The 25,358-nt window shown below is 30.2% G+C and overlaps 2 protein-coding genes and 1 long non-coding RNA gene across 11 annotated transcripts in view; 1 reads left to right on the top strand and 2 right to left on the bottom strand.

Annotated features, from left to right (window-relative positions):
• The window catches only part of LOC145975092 (E3 ubiquitin-protein ligase MARCHF3-like), a 70,046-nt gene extending 68,414 nt beyond the window's left edge, over nt 1–1,632 (bottom strand). For 7 of the 9 annotated variants that reach the window (XR_014439877.1, XR_014439879.1, XR_014439878.1 and 4 more), the window contains exon 1: nt 1,393–1,632. Coding sequence is in view for 4 of the 9 variants with exons in the window: in XM_083105251.1 (XP_082961377.1) it covers nt 1,393–1,546 (154 nt within the window). In the remaining 5 variants the exon portion in view is untranslated. Of the gene's footprint in view, nt 1–1,388 lie in introns of all 9 variants that reach the window. The other 2 variants (XM_083105250.1, XM_083105247.1) reach the window with 1 other exon arrangement.
• Nucleotides 1–15,401, bottom strand: part of LOC145975094 (uncharacterized) — a 162,165-nt gene extending 146,764 nt beyond the window's left edge. The window contains exon 1 of the long non-coding RNA XR_014439880.1: nt 15,375–15,401. This is a non-coding gene — a long non-coding RNA (uncharacterized LOC145975094). The remainder of the gene's footprint in view (nt 1–15,374) is intronic.
• Nucleotides 1–25,358, top strand: part of Dpr1 (defective proboscis extension response 1) — a 306,096-nt gene that overhangs the window by 126,629 nt on the left and 154,109 nt on the right. The window lies entirely within an intron of this gene.

Genomic DNA, 25,358 nt, shown 5'->3' with positions numbered 1-25,358 from the left:
CCCGCATGCTCTCAATGGAGCCTCTATCCAATTATTGTCTATCGCTTCTCCAAATTTCTCGCGAGACGAAAACTCGACTTTCCAAGTATAACGTTTCATATTTTCGGGCTAAACTTTTAAAGGAAAAAGATAACAATTTTTCTTCTGATGAAAAAAATCGAAAAAAAGAAACGTAAATATTTGTAATCGAAAGCATTTAAATCTCTTAATTATTTTTTTCACAGGATAATCTTGAACCATATTTGTAATATTCTTTCCGAGATCTATTTTATTTCTATTTCACGAATTTCCTTCTAAATTTTATTTTACCTTTTAAGCTTTCTTTTAACCTATCGTCTGTTTATTTTTTAAATATTTTCCGAAATGTAAACGGAATCAATGCTATTTTGTATGCATTACTTGACCGGTTTGAAGAGAAAGTTGCACATAACGTGGTGCATATGCATGAGCGATCACGAGAGGAGTTTCTGCATTCATTTATTCAGTATTCGGATCTAAATCGAATTTATTTGAAGTTTCGACGTAAAATCTGACGGCAGTTTATTGAATGGCGAAGTTAGTGAACATGCCGATGTATTGGCTTTAAAAGTTCAAAAATTGCATTAATGAAAAAAAAGATAATTGGACATTTTATTTAATAAAGACTGTATTGTCTGTTATACATACATGCACACATATACATATACATAATCACATATACATAATCAATTTATCGATTTATTGAATGTTTAATAAGTAGCAAAATTAATTATTTAAATCTTTAACTTTCATTGTACTGAATCAAAAATCTAATGAGAAAATCAAAATCATTTCTATATAATTTAAACGTAATACTATAAATATGGATTAATTATAATGCTCAGCACGCAAATATAAATGTTTAATAAGCGAATAAAAATAGCTTATTAAATAATCAATCGTATCTTCATGACTTTCTTAATTCGTTTCAAATTTAAATTAATTGTATTCACTATTATCTTTTACGTATTGTATTTCTTAATTTCAAATCAGACGATTGACAATGACTTCTTCATTAACAACGCCATTCGTTGTCAATTAGCCCATTGAAAAGCTGAATGCATCGAGTCGCATCAGAACCATCAAATTTATAATAAGGACTTTGCCGGATCTTCATTCACAAAATACGAGATTAATACTCGGGAATTTGAGGACTCCTCCGGAGATGCTGGTTGGGTGGAAATTTATATCATGCTCGGGCGCTCTAACGAGGCGCACTAGCTCGAGCTTCTTGATAGGGAGAGGAAAAGAGAGGTAGACGCTCTCAAGTTTTTCCGTGACAATGGGACCGAACTTTAAACGAAGTCTCGCTAGGGCTGCGGCAATATCCCGGATGAAGAATGCAAGCCATAGCGACAGACAAAACCTACCTACTTGCGTTTCCGACATGGCGAAAGTTTCCGCCGCGATACATAACCAACAATTTCCTCGTGAATGGGAATCGCGCGCGCGATACCAAGTCCTCCAAAGTCTTCCCGATCCCGTAATTTCTGAGTTTATTTTTTATGTAACGCGAACGCCACCGCATACAAATGAGGAACCGAACTGAGGAACCGACAAAGATAACTTAACCTGACCGATGGTGCTGACACTTTGAACGCGCGATGATAATTCTCAGCTATTTTTTTGTTTTCTTGGCAAAGCGACGAATGAAAATAGCGCTATATCGAAAAGCAATAATTTTTTAACGTTTCATTTATGGATTGATAAAAATATCATGTAAATTTTTCTAAGATTACAATAGATTTCACTATCCTCAAAATTAAATACTATTTGTGTGAAATTAGATGCTATTTATGAAAGATTAAAATATATAAAATATAAAAATTAAATTGATATTTTTATATAATCAATTTTATTAATAATTCTAAAAAGCTATCGCTTATTATAGATTCATATAATAGATTGTACTCTTATACAACAACTGACAAGATTGAAAAAGAGAGATATGCAAGGTAAGATGCTTTCTCTGTCTTAAAATGCTTTGCAAAAGGATAATATAAAGGAAAGAAAAGAGTGAAAGCATGAGACGACCACTTCTCCTCTTTTCTTCTTTCCACCAACTGCACAATCGGACAAGAAAAGCATCTTCAGAAACTAGAAAAGTCTCTATTGTCCTTTCTTATTAATGTTATCTTTAAGCCTCTAACAAAAGCGCTCTGTCTATGTAAGTTTATGCATGTAATATTGACATATGAACTGCACTTTGTCTTTTAACAATAATTTGCAATTTTTATAAAAAAAATAACTGCACTTGTATATGAATTAATTATATCTTATATGTTGAAGATAATATCCATATACACAGGTATCGACTATTTATTTCCGCCAATTAATTTTTAATAATTAATATAAATGCAGATTTCCTATAAGCGTATTATATAATTGCGTATAATATGCATAAATTGCAAAGTACAAAAAAAGATTTATAAATTTAATAAACGCTTGAAGTTTGTCAGACCATAATTGTGCTTTATTCTCTTTGCATATTATGATTATAAAAAACTGCTTTTTTTAAAAGAAAATTTTAATGAAAAAATTTTAAAGTGAAATTAAAGCATGATAATAATAGAACGCTATCTCTCGACATATTCGTACATAGTGATTAAAACACGTAAAAACTCCATGTACCAGAGCATCCTATACACGATGCCATCGATGAGAGTACCTATGAATTAATCTGTCGGATCACATTCTCCATGGATCTCTGAAATTAATCCCTGTGAACCTCTGGGACACGATCGCTTATGCGTAAATCTATATACATCGATCTACATCTTGAATAGAAATAGTTCTATACCGAAAATAACACTATGAAACAATAATGAAACATTAATTCAAAACAGAAAACAAGCTCCCATTCGAATCATTTAAAAACAAAGCCGGATTCTTGCTATTGAATGAGTAAAACTACATTTCAATCACAAATAAAAAATTTTTACGAACCGGAAAGCACTTCAATTTCGCCTTTCAAACGTAAACAGTCAGTCCGCGCAGTCTCTGCTCTAGTAGCTTTTTATTGAATTTCTCGAAACGAGATTCCTTTGAAAGAAAAAATACAGCTTTGAAATAAATGTCGAATAACATTGCAATTAATCAGTTTAAAAGCATATAGTTACATCAGTTAGTAATTTTTATAATTTTTATTACGCACACAAACTATCAATGTGAAAAAACTTATCGCTTTTGCTTATTTATAATTTATAAGAAATTAAAGAAATATATTTAAATATATTAATACCTTTAAATTTATTATTTATGTTTTTTTAATAATAAATATTGAAATATGTATATATATATATATATATATATATATATATATATATATATATATATATATATATATATATATACAGGGTGCCCCATTTAAGTTGATAATGCGAAATATCTCAAAAACGAAGCGTTGAAGAAAGAAATGTTTTAAACAAAAGTTAATTGACTTTAAGGGGGCCATAAAATGGTGTCATTGGTTTGACCTTGGAAAGTCGTTTTAAGGTCACGTGAAGATCACCTTCAATTCTTTAAATGGAACTGCCTACTTTTTATTACATATTCTTGTAGCTTACCTCGAGAGCTTTCCAAAACACTATGATAAAGTATTTCTTCATTGAGTACTTTTCGAGTTATGAGGCTTGAAATAATTTCTTAATTTTACATAAACCATAAAATATCTAGTAAAATATTCATTTTTCGATTATCTTACCTTAATACATTTATGTACAAAATAATGAGAGGAATTAATTGATGTAAAGAAAACACATAGTTTCGAAGAAAAAATATGTAATTTGCAATTAACAATTACATATTTTTTCTTAAAAATAACTGTGTTTTCTTTACACCAATGATTCCTCTCATTATTTTGTACATAAAAGTATTAAGGTAAGATAATCGAAAAATGAATATTTTACTAGATATTATATGGTTTATGTAAAATTAAGAAATTATTTCAAGCCTCATAACTCGAAAAGTACTCAATGAAGAAATACTTTATTATAGTGGAAAGCTCTCGAGATAAGCTACAAGAATAAGTAATAAAAAATAGGGGGTTCTATTTAAATAATTGAAGGTGACCTTCACGTGATCTTCAAACGACTTTTCAAGGTCAAACCAATGACACCATCTTATGGCCCCCTTAAAGTCAATTAACTTTTGTTTAAAACATTTCTTTCTTCAACGCTTCGTTTTTGAGATATTTCGCATTATCAACTTAAATGGGACACCCTGTGTATATATATATATACTATATATATATATATATATATATATATATATATATATATGTAGAAGATATGCATATATAAAGAAGAATTGAATATTGATACTAAGCTATTAATAAAACAGAATTTTTTGAAACTTATAAATTTTTTTAACACATTGTATGAAAAATTTACAAGTTTCAAACAATTCTGGATGTTTTATTAATAACTTAGTATCAATATATGCAATTTCTTTTTAATATCGTGCAAATTCATACATATATGTATATCAGATTATATTATAAAATTTCTATTACTTCAACTTTTTTTCCAACTATTCATGTAATTATTCTATAATACGAAATTGAATTTAAACAGTATTTTAAAATGAATTGAATAGCGCATATTATATCCATTCCGAATTGAGATCTGAGGAAGAATGTTTCGAGACACTGGTAGCCTTCGTCCTAAGATTATGAAGATTAATTAACTGCAGAAACTGTGCTGTGCGCTAACGTCACTAAATTGAATCTCAGGCGGGTTCCTGATTTATGGCGCCATCGAAACTTTTTCCCGCGAAACGCCTGGATTTGCATCGCATTAAGATTCACGGTCTATCATTCACGTAGAAAAAGAACCCGCCATTTGTACTTAACTTCTTCCAACAGGCGCTTTTCGAGGGTAATCTCAACTTTATCTTTTTATTTTTGTCTCGTCGGAAATTCTTATTTTCCCGCGAGAAACAATAAAATAAACATTTAATATTAAATATTACAATGTACATTTGTTCATATGTAGAAAATTTAAATAAATTTTTTCAACAAAAATTCCATCAGAAAATCCATCAGAACGAAAATGTACAATGCATTCTTTAATGCCATTATATATCAATGTACAAAATCTCTAATGGAAAATGATACAAAACTCTAGCATAAAGTTAAGGAAATAACATTAATTGGATTATAGAGTGCTACAATTCATCCAATTTCGCTATACAATTTAATTATCGTTGTATAGTAATAATATAACTATTAATTACTTTTCATATCCGATATAAACTAACGCGATATACTATTTCGATTGACGTTTAATAAATCAAGCTTTGGCGAGAGAAATACGAATTGAATAATTAACGGAAGAAGAAGAGAGGGGGGGTGTTATGGAAATTAATTCATATATGTTAATAGAAAGCAGATACAAAATCATTCTCTCAATTACGATAAACTTTGGACGTTTTGTGGGCGAAATATGTTTGCAATACAATACCCGATAATGTTTGAGTGATCGAGTGTCGCTCTTTAATTGCGGATATTGCGATTTAATATATATCGATATAAATTTTACCTGTTGATTTATAGACAATTTTTTAAATTGTCTTTTCTTCCGATACAATACTATACAACGATACATTAATGTAACACATGTAGATAATAGAGATAGATTCAAGAACAATGACTTGTAATATATCTAATATCCATGAATTTTTTCATTTACTAATAAATCTATAAAATAATACAGTACTCACAATTTGTAATATACTAGTATTTATTTTGAAAATTGTTAAAAATAAGCGTTTGACTGCGAATTGAATAAATTGAGACTTGAGACATCAAGGCTTTTGCAATCGATAATGTCGATATCTATTTTATAATTTCAGTTATATTTATCCGACAGCATATGATTGTTCTAATTTTATCCATAAACTGCGAAACTGAAGCAAAAAATTATGACATTATTACTGAATCAATAACATCGTATTTTAAGAAGACTATATGTATATATTAGACAGAGAAATATATCATAATAGAAAATAGACATCAATTATACAAAAATAAAATACTTTAATAATCCAAGTATTTCTGTTTTTAAGAATACGTATTTGTTAATTTTAAAAGAAATAGTAAAATTAAAGGAATCTTTTCAATTTAAATCTCTTGCACATATTATACAATTACGTTATATATGCTTTATACCATTAATTATATAACATATAAATAACGTGGAATTTAATTAATCATTTGCTAAAACATTCTCTTCTCATTAGCTGTCGGAGATACAAAAAATATTATATGATTATCATCATTATACATAATTTGAAAAAGCACATGTCAACATTTTCCTTCATTTCTCTTGAATTGGGAAAAAAAAGAAAAAGAAAGAAAAAATAAAAAAAAAATGCTCATATGTCTCCAAAGTTCAAAGACCCGAAACCGAAGAGATTCCCGTTTTTGTATTCACTTCTATCGATTCTGTCGCCTTTCTCCCACCAATCCTCAACGACATGCCATCGTTCTGACTGCATCTACCAGACATTGCCAGGCATAACAGTTCGAACGAAGAAGTTTAAATCCCTTCCGCAATCTGGATTTTGTTTTCGGCGCCGGCCGTGCAAGACGACACGCTGGGGAACCGCGAAAGTTTTCAGTCCACGAGACGCCACTCGCGAATTGTCTCTCTTGACGCAAATTTACCCCTTCCTTTAGCGGTATGTATAGAAGAAATAGACAGAAAAACAAGTACATTTTTGTCATCAGAGAATTCCGTAATTTGACGTTTTATGTAAAAGATATTTACACATTTATTTTAAAAGAATGTTAAATGAATGAAACTATTACTCAGAAAACAAAATAAATTAAAAAAGATATAAAAAATAATGAGAGAGGGGGGGAAAAGATAAAAAAATTATAGTTGTTAGGTAATTGAGATTTAAAAAATTTTAATGCTGCAATATTGCATGAGTTATAAGGCTTCCAGAAATTCCAGAAAATATATACAATATATTTATTTACTTATTTCTTTTTTATTAATATATTTTTTATATTTTATAATTTGACTTTTATATATCTCTCTTAATTTTCCAAAATGATATAGCAGATTGTATACATTGTTGATAAATAAATGATCAAAATATATGCTTGTAATTGTCAAATTTTATACAATTCTGCAATTTTATTCATCGATCATCTTTTGTTAATTTTGTTAATATTGAAATATTCAGTATAAACAAACATAAATATATGAAATTAAAAATTTATAATTATACTTTTGGTGCCTAATGTCGGGAAGGATTACATTTGTTTCACACAAATATGTTACAAACTAGGAAACGAAAAGTGGAACTGGCATTCCCCAACTACAGGAAACTACGAAACACTGTGTATACGCACGCCCTCAGCCAAACGATTTCTCTTAATTTCGCGAAGCGACGCCCGTAAATAGAAAGCAAACAAACGGATAACAGTCTCGTCGGGCCCGTCGGGTGAATTTAACGATGGGGCGCCACGCGAGTAGATATGTTAACTAGATTTTCTTTTTTTTTTCATCTCGTTTTTTGCGTCAGTGCGAAGTGTGTGTCGTTTAACTAGATTCGTTGCAATTTGTGAAAATAAAATGGCGCAAATAAAATGTAATCGTAATAGTAGATAAATAAAAGATCAATGTTTATTAAAAAAGTTAAAAATAAAACAATAATAAAAAAATATTCATTAAAATTTTAATTTTTTTGATTAATATAAAATAATACTTAAAAAATATTATAAGTTTAAGAAAGACGAAGAAGAATTTTTATCATAATTTACATAAATAAGAAATTTTTATCAAAATAATATTTTTAAATTTTTATATAATATTGTTAATTTTTCATTTTTATCTAATATTTTTAATTTAAATTTAATAATAAATAAATTTGTGTAGAGAATAAACTATTATATATAGAATTATATATAGAATTAATTATATATAGAAATAAAATCTTAATTTTTAAACACAAAACATTTTCAGCAACATATATATCAGAATCTTTTTTAATAGATGGATGTAAAGAACCCAAAATTTATGACGTTTATCTTTTTTAACATATTATATACACGCGTACATTTATAACACTTACATGCAAACAATAATATTTATAAAGGCCATAAAACAGTGGATATATTAAGTAATAAAAAATATATCATACTTATATATGGAGACTTGTCTTTTTATAATGCTCAATATATCAATTTTGTAAGATAAAAAAAGATTCAATAAAATAATTTTATTTTTTTTATAAGATGATAAAAGTTTATCAAATAAATAATATTTCTTATATATATTATAGTATATATTTGTATTTTCTTTCAATAGATATGTTGTATTAAAAATAATTACGTATTTATTTTAAAATTTCATGTATTTTCGATAACAAGCATCTCTTATAAATTGCAGAATGTTATTTGACCTTTAAAGTTTTAAAAATTTATACATTATCAAAATATTTTTTTATTTAGTCTACAAACAAAATAAATTATGATTAATTTATAAATAAAATAAGAAAAGACATTAATAAAAATCTAAAAATATATAATTAATAATTAATTAATATTTTCTTGGAAAAGAGTTGTTATAAATTAAAAAACTCTCTCATTTTTTTCTCCCTGATTTATGAGCAAATTTTATCATTTTTGATGAAAAAGATATCAAAGCATTTTGTTTTCAATGAGCAGTTCTAGATAACGTGTATTACGATAATCCTGAGCCGAATTGGAAATTTATTGACATTCACAATTGGGTCTCGGATTCCGTATCCTCTTTTATTTCGAAAAATGTTGGATGTTAAAATGGAAAAAAATTAACGGTCGACCTATATCAACTTTAAATCAGATGTGGAGCCGTGTGCGAGAAAGCAAACATAAGAGGAATTTATATTACTAGCGCGAGAACTCCGGATAATGCATGGTACTCAATCGTTATCATCTTCTCGATTTTGTGTATATTTTCTCTTCAACGCGAATGTATAATAAAATTTACAAAAATAATAATTTAATTTTAAAATTATTATACAATTATATGTACACATATACACATATAATTGCATATATTTGGCATTTAAAATATATTACAATTGGAAGAAACTGACTTATGTTCATGTCATACTTTTTCAGTTCGGACAAAATGTAAATTTTTTAAGTAGCTAATAAAAATGTATCTACCATAAATCATAGTCGAGGAAGTGTTATAAATCTTAAGTGATTATGATGCAAATATTCCTTACTTTGCTTATTAATTTATTCATATTATAAGCTTTTGACCGATTATATAAAAAGCAAGTGAAATGAATTGCAACTAAAATAAATAACGGAATATCGCGATTACAGTTATCTTATGCATTAAAAACGAAGATTCATGCACAGTAAAGTCCCTTTAATTAGTCATTTTACGCATATCCATTTGCATAGAATGCAGCGTAGATAATAAAAATTTGCTGGCACGAGTAATCCGTAGTTCTCGCCGGCATTTTAATTCCATGATAAAAAAAAAATCCGAAAAAATTCTACGATTAGGCGCAATTTCGCGCGGTAAACACACGCATAAAAGGCCAGCGCAAGCCGTAAAGAATAGTCTCGCGAGAGCGATGAGAGCTACTGGCGCGCGCGCCGCCGAGACCATAACTCATTGCGGTTGTATGTGAGCGGGACGTATTGTGAATACTTTAGATAGGTCACTTCATTTCACCTCCATTGCTTTATTATTAAATATTACCGGACCTACGTCGCGGGAGCTGCTCGCTCAAGCAATCCATAGCGATTTCATTGTTCGCGTTCCGTAGCCTTTACAGTCGTCAACATTGTTACGTCATGTGTACATGTACTGATTTTCTCGCTGGATTCTGACGTGTGCGCACCGCGAGCAGTGAATTCGCACAAAAGCGAGAAATAATACGTAACTGTCAAGTATAAGTATATACAAGATGTCTCGAGTTTACCGACCGAAAACACGCTGCGGCATAAACTAAGAGAAACAATAGTTGTTTCGTTTGTCGAAAGTTTACATATATTAATAATTATAGAATTACTTAATCTTGATTCGTCGTTAATCGCGCGCCTGAATTGGGCTCAAAATTTTTTTTATTAATCTAAAGATAATTAATATTAAAAATTAAATTTCTTTTGTGGGTAATTAAAGTATAATTCTAAAAAATAATATTAAATAAAATTAAAATTAAATAAAACGAAATTAAATAAAATAAAAATTAAATTTTTTTGTTAAGAATGCTTAGATTTAAAATTTATTAAATTACCTATGTCTCAAAAAAGAAAGTTAGGATTAGTGACCAGTTAAGCAGTGTGAGAAGCAAAACATACACAAGCAACAACATCCCATTATTGGAGAAAACTGTGAGAAGTTAACTTTAGTGAGTAACTTTAGTATGAGACTCCTATTTGCTAACCCTTTGTCGATCCTATTTGCCAACCTCAATGTTCAATATTAGATAACTCGTTAATGAAGTATCGAGTTAAACATTTACAACATTTACACCGTGCCAACCGAATGAGATAGATAGACTTCTACTCATTTACCTTCATAAGATATAATTTATCACGTATCATTCATTACAAGATATTATGTACGTCCTTAACCCTGCTGTTCTCTCTCTGTTCAGATCTATTTCAAACATATATTCATCCTCAAATGCTATAACTCTACATCTTCCAACATATTGTTAAATTCTATTTTTGTATTAATTTTTCAATTTTTAAATATATATTTATGATTAAATACTTGTGTATATTTATATTTGACAATTATATATTATTTCCCGCTTTTGAATTCACTCGTGATACAAAAACCAGTCAAACGAATCGTCGTATATATTTACATACATTACAAAAATGAGATAAAAAACGAAAATACATTTTATTAAACTAATATTGAAATAAACTAATATTATTAAACTAACATTAATAATATCATTTTTTAAAAATATTAAAATTATTAAATATAAATTATTAATAATATTATTAAAATTATTAATATTAAAATAATATTATATTTTAATAAAATATTAAAACGATTAATAATAAATTAAATTCAAAAGAATTGAAAAATAAATTCAAACATAAATATACACACGTAAATACACAGGAAGAGATACACTGAATAAAGATTTTGGATTATAATTTAAATGAATTTTGTACTTGTACATAAAATAATTAAAAGAACACAAATATAATTAAATTAAATTGGCTCTTTACAGTCAACATTATGACGATAATTCTCACAATCAGAACAATCGGGTCAATCTCGTACTATAATTACGATCAGAAGGTCAAACTCGTTGACATTAAAACATGCATACGTACGAATAAAGAGCGTCTATATCGCAAAGATCCTAGCGATACGTATTACGGGATCCTCGCCCAATTTCGCGAGCGAAGCGGGTTTTCGGGGTGTCGTGTTTAGTGGCGATAAATTTCGGGGTTTGTACCTTAAGACGACCGACTACCATTCACACGTGTGTCTATACATGTACACGCGGTCGCATGATAGTGTTGGTGCGGCTGTTACGACGGCATCGCGGGAGCAGCGCGACACAAATTTTCCGTCGTGGCAGCTACAAGGACATATTTAAGGTGTCCTCCGCGCGTCCTCATAATCTCCCCAATTTCCATTAGCGCCGGGTAATCCTTGAGAAACACGTTTTTCACCCTTTTAGCTTAGCCGGTACTATACTAATTCATTACGAATCGCGAATGCTCTTATATAATACAGAATACATTTCTATCTGATTAAATGTGACAAAGAAATAATTGAAAGAGTAAAAAAAAAAAAACATAAAAAGATAGCAATTTTTTTGCATATTAAATAATTTTTAAAAAATCATTATTCGCTAACATATAATATAATTCTATCTTAAAGCATTTCATTCATATTTTTATGTATGCCATCGTGTCGTGTACGTGTATATTTTGATTCGATTCATTATCGCAACTTCTTACGGTAACTCCTTAACAATCTCACCAAAACGAATCCTCAGAGACATTCATTCGCGAATACGCGACGTACGACAACAACAAGAACGTTGCTCGATTTCGTACACGACAGCGCGCGAGTTAACATAGCCGATGTGAACTGCGAACGAGCAAGATCTTGTACATAACTGGAATAATTGCGTTACGAGTTTAACCGTTCTAACGAGAATAACGCTAACGATTTCTCGTCAGAGTTTGCACGGCACTCCTCATTACGCGCGGCAAACGCGTTGTCCTTTTAAACAGCTTCCCGAGACGTCTCGGTTCCTCTCTCTTTCTCTATTTCTCTCTCTCTCTCTTTTTCTCCTTCTCTTTCTGTCAGGATCCGCATGAAAGCACGCAAAGCTTCTGCCGCATAGGACAAAGCGGAGTCAAGAAAGATGTCAGAATAGCGTTTCCGCGCTTTAATCCGCAACGCGCCGTGGGCTCGTTTCTTTGCGGACGTACGGATCAACAAAAGCGGCGTTTCACGCATTTACGATAGCAAACAGGAGAAAGAGAACGCGAAAGAGATGCTACATCTCGTCGAGGTTTGCGGCGCTCCGCGAGATAAACGAGTTGAGAATAATATACGCCGCCTTTGCACGATGGATTTCGCGATAAATTCGCAAATGTTGCCTTTCGCTCATTCGTCGAATAAAGGAAAAAGAGCAAAAACAGGCCAACGTTTTAATAATATGGCCAAAGAAAAAAGACAGAGAGAGAGAGAGAGAGGGGCATTTTAATGGCTCTCTATAAATCAAAAAACTATGCGCACTCAATGCAATATAAAACCCATTGCAATTAAAAGAACAAGAATCATTAAATGCAGTAGTGCAATTATTCCAGAGAGAAATTGTAGAAAATGAAATGGGCAGAAAGCTCAAGCTCGAGCATAAGAGCAAAATATTCAGATTTTGTTTAAGATTCATTAGAAAGGTTTACAAGAGCCAATTAAAAGTATCGTTGGATACGAAAATAATTAGAGTAAAATTATTATAGTTATTCTTATATAATTGCATAAGTTTTAAGGAATTAAATAGAATCTGTTAATATAACATAATTATGACGATAATCTGTTTTTCCCAAGTTTTATCTATACTTTCTATAAAATGTGAATAAATTGTGAATAAATTGTTTTATTTTATAAGGCATTTATATATACTTTAATGAAATTGAGAATATTATTTTACTACATAAAATATTACAAGAATTAATTATCCTGCTGTAATGTTTCCTACATCGTTCGACTTCCAGCGAGAAATTTTACTTCCGCGAAAATTTCATAAATGCAAATTTGCGCAAAACGTTCGAAAACTTTTCATTAGAAAAAACGATCACGTCGTTATAACTTTTCGGCCGGTGGCGCATAACGTTCGTTACCATCGGCGATAGTTATATCGATGTCGATGGGAGCCTGAATATTTTTGGCTCACGTCCAAATTTGCGACGAATTTGCAGAATTTCGATAGCAAATTGAAAGAACGCGACCGCGTGTAAAGAGCACGCAAAAAAACTGCGCGAGAAGAATCTCGACGAGCGCCAGATGAATTTCAGAGGACGAGATCGATCGAGAGATGAAGAGAAAGAGAGAGAGAGAGGGGGGGAGAGAGAGAGAGGGAGGAGAGAGAGGGAGGAGAGAGAGAGAGAGAGAGAGAGAGAAGTATAGAGTCCGATTCCTCTCAATTTAATATAACTGCTTTATGGGGACATTCAAAACGTATGACTTTATATACCGGGGATACGCGCGAGCAATTACAATCGCAATCGCGTTGCTCCGGTACCGCCACAAATTATTTTCACTCTGGCGCATGAATCACGCCGGCAACGCCCGCGCGATGCGTGCAATCACGTTAAAATAAAATTTCCGTCGCTGCCGCGTGTAATATACCGTACGAGCTAATTAGCGATAACCATAATACGCCGTTATATACGCCGAATCGTAACCGTACCCGCTTTTGTTCCCAAGTTAACAAAGTTAACGTCGAAACATCGCGCAGGCGCGAAAACCAACGATTATCGACAGTTTATTGGTTTCGAATTTCCAATAATGATGCTGAATCGTCATGTCGAATGAATGGTACGTAAAGCTTTTATATAACTGCTACCATATCATTGTGCTGGATTATCAAAAAATGCAATGTGTTAGCAAGTATTTTTCATATTTAGCGGAATTATTTATATAATTCATATAAAAAATGCAAGGATTTCGTAAAAATTAAAACGTTGCAGGATTCACATGCACATGTACATATAACTTAATAATACTGAAATATCGTGAATCAGAAAAGTCAAATTAAAATTTAATTAAAAAGACTAAATCATGAATTTTTTAGTTGAGTATTAATATATTTATAATTATCGCAACATTTATATATTAATAAAAGAATAAAAGTTTTATATATTAATAGGAGAATAAAATTTTTTCAATAAGCTTCGTGGAATCTCGCAGGCAAATAATTGAAAAAAAAAAGGAAAAAAACACATATACATTATACATATATACATGCAAGGGTGGTCCGATAATAAAGATACAGTAATAGATATTGTGTGTTATACATGATTATACATGATCTGTACAAGCAACCCCTCGAAATCATGCATTGTAACATGAGGAGAGTAATAGTCGTGCAAGCGTTATCTTCCATCCACTGATAGGAGCTTAACAAACGAACAAAATGTTCGGAATGATTAAAAATTATTCCACGTTCGACGTGTGCGCAGTTATCAGATTGTTTAAAAAGACATAAATCAGAATTTGAGATTCAGTTTTTAATTTAGTAAATGTTTATATTGTTTTAAACTGAAAAAATCTGCATATGGTGTAATAAATTCAAAAATAATCGAAAAGTACATCTTTGAATTTGAAAGATATGCCGTTCACTTATCTTTGAATTTGTAGCACTATATATACACTTTTTTTCTCTTTAAGACATTCTGACCATAAACATTCACTAGTCTAATAATGAATTTCATTCTCATTCATACACCTACAAAAATCTGATAACTGCACGTATTTCGAACTTGAATTAATTTATATTGGCCATTTCACTTGCTTGTCGAACTCTGATCAGTGGAAGACAACAAGCTTGCATGGCTTCTCTCTGTTATGTATATAACTGTTATGTATATAATAATACACGACTTCAAAATACATGTGACTTCAAAATTGCACACATATGATCAGTGTCTACACTTTTATTATCAGGCCACTTATGTAGGACAAAAAGTTTGTATCATTTTTATATTATATTTATATTATATATTTACATTATTAAATTTCTATTATATTATTTATATTATATTTATATGATAATTTATATCAAGATTTAATGAAAAAATGACACAAGCTACTCAACTACTGTAAAGAAACAATAAAATAATCACTTACCAAACCATGGATCTGCTACGATGTAAATCTGCTATGATCTGCTATAAACCTGCTACGATGTAAGTCTACCACAATGTATGTTAGTTCCAATATCCAACAGAACATCTTCGAACAACCTCATAGCTGTGAAAAAAATATTAAAATATTTTAAAAATCTATATTATGTACCAGTATTACATAGTTAATACATACACGTACACACATTATAAGTTTTAGTAGTTTTAAAGTTAATTAGAAATTACGATACAGTATTATTCACTTGAAAAACTTAATCTAAGGATTGCTTTTACATATACAAATCTGATTTTTGTAATTTCTTTTGTTTATTTAATATTATTTTTACTATTTTTAAATTATCTTTATATATTTTTCTTTCATTTACTTGATATTATTTTTTAATTATTTTTATATATGTTTCTCTGGTTTATTTGATATTATTTTTTTTATTATCTTTATATAAGTTGTAAAAACTAAAGAATTAATAAAAAATACAAGAGAATGATAATTCTATTGAAATATTGTGCATAATTGAAATTATTTTAATTCAATTAAAAAAAAAAGAAATTATTTTAATCCAATCATCCTAAACATATATGCATATATATACCATACATACACAGATACACACTATGGTGTCATTATATTAATAATAATTAATAATAAGACGATAATGAGTAAAATAATGTACCACTATATGAAATATAAATGAGGCAAATAAATAAATACTCACCAATTAAAGTCATCCTGTTGCTATTGTTTTCTTGTTCCAACACACATTAATCCGAAATCAATTTCAATCGCGCACGTTAATTAATCGTCACTTTGGAGACACGAAAATGCGTAGCAATCGTGACCCGAATCTTTCAGAACGACGCAAAATGATATGAAATGACCGGCATAAGAGGATTACGTGATATAAACTGTTAGATTATGTCATTGTTTCCTCGCGAGCTTTAATTCACATATAAATGTGGGCGAAAATGTATATTCGAACCAATCGACTATTTGCACAAAGAAAGTCGTCTCGATACGACGCCATTAAAATTAACGAACGTTGCGACCGTACCCGATAATCCCGATATTTGATACTTCGCCGAATAAACGATTGTTTATTCGAACCTATTTTTCGACACTCCCGATATCGGTCAACGCTCGAATTTCGCAAAAAGCACGAAAATACACAGCAACCGCGGTTCTTACCGCGAAAAGTGGCGCGAAATGCATAGTAACTGCGACTTACCGCAAAAATGGCGCGAAATGCGTAGTGACTGCGACCCTCCTCCCCTCTACCGATTACAACGCCTAGTAACAGAGCTGCCAGATCCGCGACGCAAGCAACCGGCAACCGTGAGTGGAGGGGGTAACGGGCATGTGAGCGTGAGCGTATGTGTGAGCTCGGCGCTTCGGCGAAGCTCACACATACGCTCACGCTCACATGCCCGTTACCCCCTCCACTCACGGTTGCCGGTTGCTTGCGTCGCGGATCTGGCAGCTCTGCCTAGTAATCTCCTATGACGTAATGACGCGACTAGGATTATATGATATCGGAAGATACTTCACTCGACAAGCTTTGATTGATTAACCAATCAGGGGGCAGAGATTTTTTGTCCCTATATCAATTAAACCACTCGGAATAAACTAATTGCAATGTATCTATGTTTTAATGTATCTATGTATTACTGGTTTTTCTCGTTCTTTCGTCGTTTACAAATACGAATAAATATATATTTCATCGAATTAAATTATAAAGAAGCCTCGATGCGATTTTATAGAGACTGGGTAACGACGTGATTATTTATAACGCGTATTATTTGCCCGTCATATTTCTTGACATTCCCAATGTTTCATACGTGGATTTCATTTTCGAAAATTTTCGAGTAAAAGGAACATGGAGAACGATATCGATTCGTATTTCGGAATGATACAATAATTATCCGATTATACGTCATTGTTTTCTCGCGAAATATGACGCAGAAAAATCTGTAGCGCGACAGTGTCTAACGGAATAAATTAAACAATAAGGTGACTTTGTGTGATTACATTTTTATAGATATTTAATCACGAAAATATTTCGACAAGTCTCGACTCTATACGATAGACATAATTATTAAAGTTACGTGTATTAAATAATACATTATATTAATCGCCGTTAATCTTTCGATATTTTCGACCTTAATTTGCTAGTTTTACTCTGAAGGGAAAATACGAACCGATCTTGTTCAAACAGAACTACGAACTAAACTCGAGATGTGATTACGTGACACAAAAACAAGCGCTCGACATACTCCCAGTCACCGACGAGACGGGTAGCAAAACAAAACATTATTATGGTAAAGGTTGTTTCTTTTGACTGTGCTTTCTTGCCACATTTAAAACACATGTATATGTTCAGTCTATAGAGATAAATAGAGAAAAAACAAAAGTAGAATATAAAGAGAGAGAGAGAGGGTGGGAGAGAGAGAGAGGGTGGGGGAGAGAGAGAGAGAGAGAGAGAGAACACACGTCTGAAATAGATTTATAATTGTATATCTGCTCGATTTATATTTAATATTATTATTATATTATTTATATATAATAATATAATAATATTATAATTATGACAATATATTATATTTATATATCTAAATTACCTTATATTATTGTATATTACATTTTTACTTTATTCAATTGACATTTCAAATTGTTTAATTAACCATTATTTTCCGAATTATTTAATTAACCAATCAGGACAAAGAACTCTTTGCTCCCCAATTGGTCAAACAAATCTTTAGAGTGAAGTATCTTTCGAGTCGTATAATTCTAGACGTGCCGTGACGTCACAGGCCCCTACTACGCGTTGTTTATCCTGGGAAGGTCGCGGTCACGATTGCTACGCATTTTCGCGCATTTTACCCCAGACAGGAGTCTCGATCGCTACGTATTTTCGTGTCTTTTACGTGAGAGTGAAATTCGCGTGTTGACGAGTATCGGGAGTGTCGAAAAATAGATCGGACGATCATCGTAGAATCGAGTATCAAATAGTGTGCACGATCGGCATCGTTCGTTAATTTTAATGGCGTCGAATCGAGACGACTTTCTTCGCGCGTATAGTCGATTAGTTTGAATATATATTTTCGCCCACGTTTATGTGTGATAAAAGCTCGCGAGGATGACATAACCTAACGGTTTCATGTCACGTAATCCTCTTATGCCGGTCATTTCGAATTATTTTGCGTCGTTTACGTCGTACGTATTTTCGTGCCTTTTATTCGAGAATGGAATTTGCGTGGGTCGTCGGGAGTGTCGAAAAATGTAACGGGCGATCATCGTGGAGTGTATCGGAAATAATTACGTCTCCTTCGTTAATATAACCTAACTCCTACGGCGCTGCATCAAATCGGATATAACTTTATGGAAGCTTCTCATAAAATGGACAGAGATATACAAATAAGGAGTCTGTCATGGCAGCTTCATCTACCTCCTATTGTGACGAAGATTCGAAATCATGGTGAGTGAAACAATCATTAAGAATAAATTTTAAATTATAGTTATTATAATTATAATATTATTAATTAGTTGTATTGAACTTGTGTTGTATTAATGAACTTTTACATAATGTTACGTCGTATTATTCGGTAAATGCACATGCTTCTGTTCGCTTTTCATATAAATATATACACATATATAACTCGAAAAGGAAAAATAATAGGATTTTAATATTAGATTTTAATAATAGGATTTTAATATTAATATTTTAAATGAGCGAAAAGATGAAAAAGGATTAAATGAGCAAAATAATAGTCCGATGATAAAACAACTGAAAATTAATATAGTGGCGATAAAATCGGATCTCATAGATTTTTTAATACATTTATAATATTAAATACATGAGTAAAAAGATTCGTATATGTAGAGACAATGATCCATGCAAAAGTAATGTAAAAGTTAATGATGTGATGAGAAGAATTATTTCCAATAATCACCGATAGGTTTATTTTATTTATTCAAATGTATCATATATTTTTAATTGTATTTTTAAATATTATATTTCTTATTGGAAACAGTAAAATTAATAAATTGTTAATCGAATCTTATAGGATTCATTTTTTAAATTTTATTTAAATATTAAAAATATTAATAAAATATTAATAGTTGAAAGATTTCGAAAACTCAAAATAAAATCATATTTAAATTCTATAATATAAAAAACGGATTATCGTTGAAAAAATTTACATTATCTACGCAAATAATATTTATATATATTTATAAAATTTATAACGACATCCTTTTATTTTGAATGTTTCAATTAAATATTTTTATTATAATGTTATATTGAAAACTGAAAGAATTTCGATTTTAAATTTTATAATAATGTATTATTGAACTGAAATATGTGTGACTTTGGCATAAGACATTTATCCTATCTACATAATAGTAATTTTATTATGATACTTATTTCATAATTAGTCAATATTGGACGAATAAAATTGTAAAAAATAAGCGTGGTAATTTTATAATTATAGTAGACATGGTACGTATTATTTTGATATAAATTCTATTTCTACTTCTTTAAATCTGCATTTCTTTACCATCTATTATGAGATTTTTTATTATTCTATGTTAGAAGATGCAGAATAAAAATGTTGCGTTTAAAATGGTTTTGATAGAAATAAAAATTTACTTTGTATTTATTTTTTTAATTTTTTTTATAAATAACTACTTTATTTCACAATCGATTAAAAAGCACATATACTTTACTTTAACTCGTATTTTGATCGTTTTTTAAATGTATTTTTAAAAATGGTTATTGTTTTATTAAAATGTATTGAAGGAAGCATAATACAGGGAATTACATCAGAGCCAATTGTTTGAAAAATGTTCATATTTAAATTTCAAGCTTGGAAATAACTGTATGAATGACAAATACGAAAATTCTATTTTTCATATCACATTGAAATTCAGAACATGTATTACTTGCAAAATGATGTTTCTCATGCATATTTTTCGAATTCAACATCGAGCTATGCACCGCGAAAGATGCTGGATTTTTTAAAGATCAGCTCAGTCGAATTTATTTACGGTTTGATTCTAAAAAATAGATAACCATCGCGTTAATGAGTAAGCAATTGTGTTTTAAAAAGCGAGGAGAGATCCTACGCGCTATCAAATAAATTTACTAACCAATTACGGACAAGTAACATGCGCGAGTTATTTAGTTTCGACGTGTATCGAGAATGCTTCTCGATATTTCACTTCATTGATTAACCAGTTGATTTAATTTCGAGCGCAGCGAAGCAAGCTTGTTGAAAAGCATGCGTGTGCAATAAAACTCGACGATTCTTTGCTTTTTTTAGCAACCACTTTCAAATAAAATAGAATTTTTGTGGTAGGACCAGTCTGTCATTCAATAGTTGCATTGCAGCATGATATTTGTACAGTGAAATTTGTTCTGTGAAAATAATATGAGAATTTTTATAAAAAGCTGGTGGAACGGTATTTTCCATATTTTCCCTCTTTTGTATATATATGTGTGCGTGTCATATCACCTTTTATCAGCGTTAAGTGCAAAAAGTAAATTTAATTCACAGCTTCAAAGGAACTTGTTCCCAAGTATAATAATCATTCACATGTTAGCCAAGTACAATAATTGATCATATCATAAAAAGTTTGACATAGTCAAAGGATTAATTCAATTTGGTTAGAATCAGAGAGATATTTAATTGGGCAGTTAATTAAAGAATTAAAGAATTAAATTGAGTTCTAAATACCTATCTATAATTGAGTGAATTTACTCATGTTTTATTTAAAGAAATGGAAATTTAGGATTAAAACTTACTTTGCAGATATGATTTTTTTACTTTTTAAAGATAATTTCAAAGTTTGATTTTAAAGAAAGAAAAAAAAAGGAAATAAAGAGTTTTAACTTTATTTTCAATAATTCTATAGTTCTCCTGATAGTTTAAATAAATAAATAGCTGTGACCATTATAAACTGAAGAAAATGCCTTTGAAATAATTCATGCAACATTTCACTTTGTCTTGTGAGATTTTCCTCAACATTTTCCATCAAATTTTCAAAGATTTTGATAATTAATTTTACATCTATTTTACCTTAAAATAAAACCAAAAGGCATTGATTAAAGTAAAATAATCAGGAGCAAAATATTCAATAATATGAAACGTTGATCGATTTTTGAGATTTTTATTTATTCTAAAACAGTTTTCATATAATTCTAAGTATATTTATGTATTTTTAAAAAAGAGTACCAACCATAAATTTTTATAAATAATTCGTACAATATTTTAATATTGCTGAATTAGTTTGCTAGTCAGAATTATTTATTTAAATTATCAAAAGCTATAGAAAGAATCATTAAAAATAAAGCAAGAACTCTTATTTATGAGTTTCCACAATATTTTAATTTTACACATACCTTAAATGAGCTTAAAAATTCATACTATTCTATATATGCAAAGTGATATAAAATTATATTTATGTATTTTCATAGAAAAAAACTTACACATACAAATACACAAATACAAATATATTCGTCATTTCAAGTAACTTCTGACGGTGGAAATAGACAAAGTACGTTTGCGAAATAATGCAAGCTGCATTTGTTCGCGAAATTATGTAACCTGCCTTCGTGCACAAAAGCAACCACGTCAAGTCTAAGTAAATTATCACCCGTATCAGGATGCACGGAATTTTTTACGCTAATTGGATCTACGTTAATTGGGACGTCTTTCCTGTTCTCCAGCTTTGCAAGATTCTAACGTGTATATAGATGAAAATGCGTGTCTCTATGTGCACGTTAATTGGATAATTACAAGGGTTACTTGACTGCAACAGTAACACATCTTGTCATCTCGCGCGGAGATGTTACACATATGATATATCTTTATTTATATTCTAAGCGAGAATAATTATTTTTTAGATATCATTATTCATTTTCTAAATAAGAATAATTATTTTTATATTTGAATTTTTTAATAAATACAATATTCGCGCATTTTAAGGTACAACTTTTCCGACTAATATACGTAACATGATGTGACGTTACAATTTGCGGTAACTCGTATTTTTAGTCTTAGTATTTTAGTGTTGAACGAAATATCAGCTTCTTATGGACGAGTACACTTTCCAGATTGAAATCTGCGAAGTTTCTTGCAAGATGAAATGGAATTCCGTCACTAAGACGCGATGACAAAAATAGAATGTAATATCTCATTTAGCTCTTTTTATTAAATAGTAAATTTTTCTAAAAGAAATTTTTATTTATCTTACAATCTTCATAATTTTGTAATTAATAGATAAAATTTTTTATTTAAATCCATTTGTGCGAAAAATATATATCTAATGATTTATGAAATAATGAAAAATTATTTCTATGAACAAAGAAATCATTTAATGGTAACTTTTCAAATTGTGACATAGCTTGAACCATGAATTTTGACAATTGAGTAAATATCAGAAAAATACGTAAAAATGTTAAAGAAGAAAATTTTAGAAAATCGTAGAATGTACGAGATAAACGCCAGAATCAGTCGTATTTCCGATAAGAGAAATATTCACCGGATTCCATCGCGTGGCATCGCGGAGAAAGGGACGCAAGACCGAGAGCAAGTGAAATTTCTCCGGCTTTACAATACCGGGCCATTCATAACTGTCAGCGCGACGATGGGATATACCGTCGCATTCACAAAAGCATTCTCTTTCGATGGGAATCCCGCCGAGATATCGTCTAATGTAAATATGTACGCTCCCTTTTCAACCCACTCTTTCCTTAACGTATTTATGTATACCCTATTACTAAATGTTTACGCGCGGACCCTTTAACGTCAAAGTCGAATATTTTCGCCAAAGTGCCATTACTTTTATCGGCACGTTGTCGAACGAAAAGTTGGATCGCAAAGGATTAGCGATTTATTGGAGTTCAAATTAAATTCTTATCCGTAACAACTTTATTGCGCATTAATCCAATGAGGCGTCATGACCTATACTTTTGCAATCCTTGTGTTATAATTTGATCGTCTCTACCGTCTTTCTGTTTCTGACACTAACTGTAACTGTAATTGTAAGAGTTGAATAAAATGATATCGCGTAAGCTAAAGAAAATTTGGTATGTAATTTAAAAAAGATATATGTGAAAAGTATCTTATTATTTTAAAATTTAAGAGTATGAAATTTGTACATTTTCTTTTCATCAGTTTGCGATTGCATTTCACTGAAATTTATTTCAAAGAAAAATTATTTAATTTTTTTGTTCGAAATTAAAATATATAAATATTGCCTTTACTTTTTGCAATGCAACGTGACGCATTATTGCACTTGGAGAGTTTGAGAGTTTCGAAACCGAGATGCATCAAAGACCATCTCTTTTAATGAAAGTCCTATTGAGATTCATCGACTCGATATTAATACGGTCTGAATCATCTCTGAATATATGTCATAAAGCAGAACATCCTTCTTTCGCAGGAGAATAAAATATAATTAATCTTTAAGATCAAACGAAACATTTGTCGTAAACTACAAGCCTTAGAATTTAAGATTGATTTGTTTGTTTGATAATGACATGTTTGTACTAATTTTAAATTGGAAATATTAATTAAGATTACATAATGAATATTTCAGAAAAGCGAAAGAGTGACTCATTTTGACACATTTCTTAATAAATATCTGATATAGACTAACATACAGAGTTTGTATTTATAAATAGCTCTTTGCTAACTACATATTTTGCTCGAAATCATGAAATGATTAATTAAATACACATCCCATTCAATATTTTCCTTTTTTAATTAATTTTTTACATTTTTCGTATTTGATATATTAGTTTATTATAGTTAGACAAATGCCAGATTCGAGAATTATTTCGCGAATTTATGAACACAAGTTTTATAATTGCAAGATTCAAAACAGCATGCATAATATCTTAATCGAGAAATATATGAAAAATATAATTTATTTGTACAGTAGAAAATTTGAAACAAAATTGATGTAATTTTAAATGACATCGTATTTGATAACATCTCTTTTTTCTTCAAGTTTTTGATTTTTCAAAATTCCAATCATCTCAAAACTGTCATTTTGTAATACAGTCACGCTTTTTCCGACCGTTACTTAGACGACAGTACAATCGATCGAGAAATTACGGAATGTAACTATTTCTTGCAGAAGACAATAAGAAAATTTAATCAGTCGAATACACAAAGCGCGTGTAAAACTTGTAACGCTCGAATTCGTTGCTTCGTGCAACTTTTAGGAAGCGGAATTTCAATGATTCTCTCGAAAAGGCGCGAAGTAATTCCAATGTCAAATTTACCCACAGAACGTTAACACATTTTAGGGAAAAATGGAAGATGTGACTGTATATCTCGGCATGTGATTAGATTATCTCAATAAACATTGTCATTATTATTCACAAACATAATTGAAAAACACTTGAAGTTACCGAATCATTTTTATTAGCAACTATATCATGCTACATTCTTTTTATATCAAATAATATAGTTTCAATTGATATAATGTGATGAAAATAGTCCTTTTTGTGAATAATTTTTATTTTGAAATAATTTTGAAATAATGAAAGTAAACAATGAAAAATATTTATATATAAAATATTTTTATAAATTTAATTTCATTATTTTTCATGTTTCAAATTTGATTTGTAGATTGCAAAAAAATATAGTAAATTAATAGTAATTACGAATAGTGGTTACAAAGATATTACTATATAGTGGTTAGTACCATCTGTTCTACATAAATGCTGCTGCTTTTTTATATTATGTGTAACACTGTGAGTCAATGACTATGAAAACAAGTGTAATTCACGATGCTTTAAAATTCCAAGCACGAAGAACTATTCGTACTGATACGATGGTCCTACAAACATTCACCGTTGATGATGCCGTAAAAGTGCATCGCACGTATACGGCGCTTCTATTTGTTTCGTTTCATTTTCCAACCGGCCGGATTAGAGGTTTGCCTTTATTTTGTTCTGTT

Source organism: Camponotus vicinus, unplaced genomic scaffold (genome assembly GCF_025532165.1).
Source record: "Camponotus vicinus isolate PSW18456_S1 unplaced genomic scaffold, iyCamVici1.0 SCAF_7, whole genome shotgun sequence".
In the NCBI taxonomy this organism is placed as follows: Eukaryota; Metazoa; Arthropoda; class Insecta; order Hymenoptera; family Formicidae; genus Camponotus; species Camponotus vicinus.
This window is presented reverse-complemented; position numbering and strand designations above follow the sequence as displayed.